The 6,000-nt window shown below is 43.8% G+C and overlaps 3 protein-coding genes across 3 annotated transcripts; all 3 read right to left on the reverse strand.

Annotated features, from left to right (window-relative positions):
* Nucleotides 1–874: 874 nt before the first annotated feature.
* FOMMEDRAFT_57067 (uncharacterized protein) lies at nucleotides 875–1,596 on the reverse strand (the record flags this gene model as incomplete). Its single annotated transcript, XM_007271567.1, has 3 exons — nucleotides 875–1,072; nucleotides 1,124–1,438; nucleotides 1,492–1,596. Coding segments are annotated over 3 exons (618 nt in total), but the record flags the coding sequence as incomplete, so codon positions are not given.
* Nucleotides 1,597–1,691: 95 nt separating this feature from the next.
* Nucleotides 1,692–2,057, reverse strand: FOMMEDRAFT_97870 (uncharacterized protein; the record flags this gene model as incomplete). Its single annotated transcript, XM_007271669.1, has 1 exon — nucleotides 1,692–2,057. A coding segment is annotated over one exon (366 nt), but the record flags the coding sequence as incomplete, so codon positions are not given.
* Nucleotides 2,058–3,654: 1,597 nt separating this feature from the next.
* FOMMEDRAFT_114985 (uncharacterized protein) lies at nucleotides 3,655–5,387 on the reverse strand (the record flags this gene model as incomplete). The annotated part of the gene is made up of 6 exons (XM_007271849.1): nucleotides 3,655–4,157; nucleotides 4,234–4,622; nucleotides 4,681–4,959; nucleotides 5,023–5,151; nucleotides 5,214–5,242; nucleotides 5,301–5,387. 6 exons carry the CDS (start codon nucleotides 5,385–5,387, stop codon nucleotides 3,655–3,657), a joined length of 1,416 nt encoding a protein of 471 aa, XP_007271911.1.
* Nucleotides 5,388–6,000: the final 613 nt, after the last annotated feature.

Here is a 6,000-nt window from a genome sequence, read left to right on the forward strand (position 1 = left end):
AAAAAAAAATCTAAGTCTAATTGCCTGAGTATGCTGTCTAGCGTCTAAATAATAAGAGCTGCCAACAGAATGTTGTTGAGTAAATTGCATAGACAAGCAGAAGGACCAGTTCACAAACCTCTAAGACTGGTTCCAAAGGACACTGTCGTTTGAGTAATACCATATATTCTCCTCCAGATTACTTGAGACAAAGCCTGGATGGTCAGGATTGTTGGAATACTCAATAGAATCCATTGTTCCACAGTAGTCATTAATAAACTTGTATTCTTTCCCAACATCAACTCCAACCGTCTCCTTAATGATTGAAGCAAGAGGTACTGCAGTATCATCATTGAATAAATCATCAGTATTGTCTTTGTTGCTGTCTTCAGTACCATCAATAATAATCAGAAATTCCTGCCCAGTCCTATTAAAAATCTTGTCTTGTAGAGTTTTGTCCTGAGTAATATAATTGTGCAATGCTGCTCTTGCTTTGAGGTCTGAAAGCATAGAGCCAGATAAGTTCCATTCCTTAACAACACATTTCCTCCAGGCCTGAGTAATATATAAATGAAAGTTAGAAGGCAATATACTGAACAAAATCAAAGATTCTTACCATTCTAATGATTTCATGCCCCTTTGGTGTATTCATGAAGTTCCATGCACTCAATACAGCCGATACTGTAGCATTGCATAGTACTTTGATCTTGTCTAATATTTCTACTTGTTCAAGAGGGATGCCCTTTGCTATCTGGCTACAGTATTGCTGGATCATTCCTTGAAGTGCATGTTGTTTCAATTGGTGTTTGAGGATGTGCTGCAGACCAATGTCTGCTGGTTGGAATACAGGAGTGCCTTCACCATACAGAAGTTCAGCTCCAATGTCATTGAGAAATGTATTTGCACACTTACAGTTTGCAGGGACGAATAAAGGGATGACATATGAGTATTCTGATTGTAAGAAATCCAAGAAATCGGCACTTGTATGTACTGGATAGCAGTCCAAGTAAAGGACAGCATGCTGGTCCCTTGGCAGGTATGGATTCGCTTCCAAGACTCTCTTATAGTGAGGCTTGTAGATGTTCTTCATGAACTGTAAGAGGTATTTAGTTTAAGAACAAAGATTTACAATGCATGTACACACTTCTTTCATTGTTTTCTGAGTGCTGAAGTGACTATCATGCTGGTTTACACTTGCTGCCACTGTAAATTGAATTCCAGCACTGAGAGCCTCTTCCATATTTGTAGAGTTCTTTTCTGGGAGGCTCTGGTCAGTTTTACCACTGTAGACTTGCTGGAATGGCAGTAGTTCACCATCAGCAGTACTAGATACACAAAGTGTGTATCCTTGCTTCTCATCCTTAGCTATGACGTTTACCTGCTTCAAACCTTTCTTTTCATAGGTGTACTTATAGCCAGGAATATATAGTACCCCTGTTTGATCCATATTAACAATTAACTTGAAAGAAAATGAGTGATATACTTAATAAACCATAGTACTAAAGCACTCACTAATGAGGGGATATCAAACTCTTTTACTACATGAACAAGACAAAAAAAAGCATGCTCACACACCTCCTCCCAGTTCTTGGGTAGGTGTGCAGCAGCTTGAGTTGCTTACCTTACCATCATATTCAAAACCGATCCTAGGAACAACCTGACATATTTCTATGCAAACATGTACATCAGTTAGCATAACAGAGAGACAATACTCAAGGCACATGTCTACTATTGTGATAGGGACAGACACATAAGATATGTACCTCACTGCATTTGAAGTTTGATGTGAGGATATCCGGATTGTGAGCTTCAATGATGGCAAGCATTATAGAACAGCCAATTACTGCATTCAGTAGGTAACCTTTTGCACAAAAGCCCAGAAAGTTTGTTTTAATCTCCTCAACAAGCTCAGGGTACTTTGTAAGAGTACCAACACGTCCAGAACCCTCTAAGATATGCTTGTTCTGGACATTGTGGATTGTTGTATCAGACCATTTTGTTCTGCACAGTACAATCCATTTCTGGACTGTACCCTTATTCAATTGATTGTACAGTGCCAGACTCTCTTTCTTCAAGAACTCAACAATTTTTGAGGGACTGAAGTCAACCTTTGGTGCAATGCAATCAATTGCATCCTATAGGAATGGATGGTACCAATTTGTACACCTAGAAACACCTGGAACACATCCCTACTGCTTTCCCATTTGCTGTGTCTTCCACTGTCCTGAAATTTCCTAGGATACCTCAGCAACAGTGTTATTGCATGGAAGAGCAGTTGGACTCTCTTGATGATCACTAGATACCTGTAATATAAGTCAATAAACAACTGTTAATGTACTTTAGTCAACAAAAGATACATACCTGACTACTTTCCTCTGTATCAAGTCTCTGACACTCCTCTCTCTTCCTCTTCTGATACCTAGCAACTCTTGCAGCACTCAATTCCTTCTCACAAGCTTTCTTTTCGGCTTTGTGTTCCTCATACAACTTGATCTTTCTCTTGCAGCTCTCTCGATCTCGCTCATCCTCCTTTCTCTGTTGCTCAGCTGCCTCTTCCTTGGTACAAACTTGGAATTGCAGTTTCGTTTGGTACAGGTTCTTGCTTTGCACAGCAGGATTAGAATGCTGGGAGACAGGGTATGTGGAAGGCAAGGGTTGCACGAGTTGCAGAGAAGGTGTTGTCTCTGACATGCTGGATGATATGTTGAAGACACATTCAAGATCCTTAATTCACGCTTTTTTATCATTTTCATCTTTGTGTGGCCTGTTTGTAGCTCAGTGGCTCCTCACAATCTCAAAAGACAATCCACCTCTGTCTCATTTTGGCCATGGTTGCTTAATTTGGACCCTGTAACGCGTCACTCTTACTTTGTTGCTTTCATTTTACCATTACACTTATATAATACATTAGTAAGCGTTGCCTACATACAGTCCGCTACAGTATTCGGAAGTTTCCTACAAGCTCCAGAGCTTGGATCCCGTTCTCGAGCACTGTAAAACTACGATCTTTACGAACTTGATTCCGTCAAAAGTGAAGAATCAGAACCTTTCCAGCAAATCCAGGTTGGCCTTCGACCACCATAACGTACGGCAGCTTGTAATAACTTTTCACCGATCAACATCTGTGATACTGTATCAAACCAAGAGATCTCAGCTAGTGGCCAAATTGGTATAGTAAGGACGTTTGTGCCCCTTATTTTTTTGGAGCCTCCTGCCCGGACTTTGGCGTATCTTGTGATGAATGGAAGTAATGGTCTTCAGCTTCCTGATGTTAGCCATGGTATTTACTTGTAATTGCTCATTCTACGCTACAGGCTGAGATTAGGCATATCAAGTATTGATGTCCGCAGACAGGTCATGCAACTCATCGTCTACGTTAGACGCACACATCTGACTAGACTTTAGACGCGAAGGATAGAGAATTGGATCTGTAACATTCTAACATCCGCAATGTGTGTGATTTCTAATCTCATGACATTAACGTCTCGTGTTAGGATCCCATGTTCTAGGCACCTCAGGCACTACATATTATTACGTATATGTAAAATCCATGCAATCGTCACATGGACATGTCCAAGGAAGAAAATGAGGAAAATTAAGAAAAAGCAATGGACAGTAACATTCCGCATGCATGGATGTTTGTACAACCTACAAAGCACTTGTGGTACATAGACTTCACCACACGTAGGACTCCTTCCCTTTCTCGTATATCGCACGCGGTGTATACCGAAGCGTCGTATCATTCATCCGCATTCGTACCGTCTCATGGAACAGTAACGGACCCGATGTATTCACGTATCTCCCCCTCCCGAGATGGCATTCCCATTTCTTGTGCCATTTTGCTTTTGCGTCTTGCCATGTGAACGGGAACGGTATCAGCTCGAGGATCCACCAGAGTGGGTCGAGTCGCAGTTCATCGTGCAGCGGCTTAGTTGAGGCGACCTTGTCAGCCGTGCAGTCTTCCTCGGATGGACGCGGGCCTGGAGAGGCCGAGCCGTTTATGTCTGCGGAGAAGTAGCCTGATCCAAGAGGTGAAACGTGCACGTTGAGAAGTGCCATCACAGCTATGTCGAATTGGATGCCACATTGTGAGGCAACGACTTCACGGACCATCCAGCGCAGAGATATGTCAGCGAGCGTCCCATTCACGGGATTCTTCTCAGCACCTCCACCCACATCTATAATAGAGTAAAACCAATACCAATTTTTACTCGCTATCACCCTCAAACAAGATGGATAGAGTGGAGGGCTTACCGTTGTGGCAGCCGGCAAACCAGACCTGCTTGACGTCGGTCGTATCCAGATTGCTTTCCTGTGAACTGAACGCGCTATGAACTCCGTTGACCTCGCCCTTGCCGAAACGCCACCATGACGCATCAGCGTCCGAAGCACCTTCTGGATGGTTTGCTGCTTCGGATGCTTTACCAAAACTTTTTGCCGATGATGCTACAGCAGCTGGTGAGGCACCTAGGCCTGGTTTCGGTTTCGGCGGCTGCGGAGTTGAAAGTGTCCAGAAAGTCGGTACGAATTTCGCGCGACGTTCGTCCAAGGAGAGTGCATGTCTAAATGTCTTAATCATACTGTTGTTCGTCGTGAACGGTAGGTCTTGGGTTGTGATTATTCCAGTACTGGCCACAGTATCCCTGTCATCAAGTATCAATAATCCTTATATAAACGGATGCAAAGAGCCGGAGGACATACCAAACGCCAAGGAACTCGATATTGACAGGACGACAGAACGTTTCCTTGAATCCGGCGGCCAAGATGAGCCCCTCTTTGTCCGTGCGCTGGTACATCTTGTACGCGAACGTTACTTGTTCGTCATTGTCTCGCGGGAGTAGACCGATCTTCGTTAGGAAGCCAGCCAAAGCACGAGCTGTATATGCTCCGCGTGAGAACCCGAAGATGGAAATCTTGTCACCGGGACGGTAATTCTTCATTATGAATTTATATCCGTCCATAACGTGGGCATCAAGGTACCTTGAACAAAAAGCGTAAATTTAATGTAGTCTCTTTAATTTCGCACCGAAGTGAACAACAAACCAGGCAATCGCAGCATCTGCGAGTTTCGCGATCCGCATGCTCAAACCTGCCCATATTCCAGGAGGCATATACGTGCCATCGCCAGTCTGGTAATAGCACAATTGATCGTCATCGCAGTCCTTCCGCAGCCTGGTTGATGTTTTGAGTTAGCGGTGGCACTTCGCAGTACGCCTTCATCTGTCAACGCTTACATTGCGAAGAACTTGACTATGTTTGTATTCTTATGAAGGGGCCTTTCAGCATAAGTGCTTCGGGCGACGTATCACAGGGACACTTACTTCTCCGTCATATTCGTTGCCAGTTCCGTCGAAGCAGAGGACCAACATGCGAGATTTGGAAGGTAATGGATTACTAGACGATCCCATCGAAGCAGAGTCCGACATTTTGGAGTAGCGAATAGCGGAAGCTTGGTACTAGCGGATGAGGAGTTGGTAGACGCAAGGAATGCAAATGCGAGATGGATATGAGGGAGGAAAACTGAGCTCAGTCCTCGAGTCGAAACCCCGTTGCAAACTGGACTGGCCATCCGACCTCGAGCACGTTCGGCGTCTATCCCAGTATCCGTCTCACTTCCCAAGCTGATCCATCACACTGACCGCAGTTCTGGCCTACAAACACAGTAAAATATATCAAAATGAATAACACCATGATAAGATCAGACCCAGTGTATTATCGCATAGAGATTTTGTGGGTAGGCAATTGCAGTTCTGTCATGAACATGGAACGGTTCAGTGCACCATGCAAAATATGCATTATAATACTATATAATGTCATATTTTACTGTAGCAGCGCCTATGAGCCCATCCGGTGATATATCAGACCTCATTTCACAGAGTTCCAGTACAGTTATTTTGAGCACCTGAACTGTTGGCTGCAGTTGATCAAAACAGGTTCTGCGCAATGGTGCATATCCCGAATTGGTGCATCCCAATAGACTATGTAAGCAATTCGGTCAGGTGATCCTAACTGTCCACATCA

The sequence above is a fragment of the Fomitiporia mediterranea genome (genome assembly GCF_000271605.1).
Source record: "Fomitiporia mediterranea MF3/22 unplaced genomic scaffold FOMMEscaffold_18, whole genome shotgun sequence".
Lineage (NCBI taxonomy): Eukaryota > Fungi > Basidiomycota > Agaricomycetes > Hymenochaetales > Hymenochaetaceae > Fomitiporia > Fomitiporia mediterranea.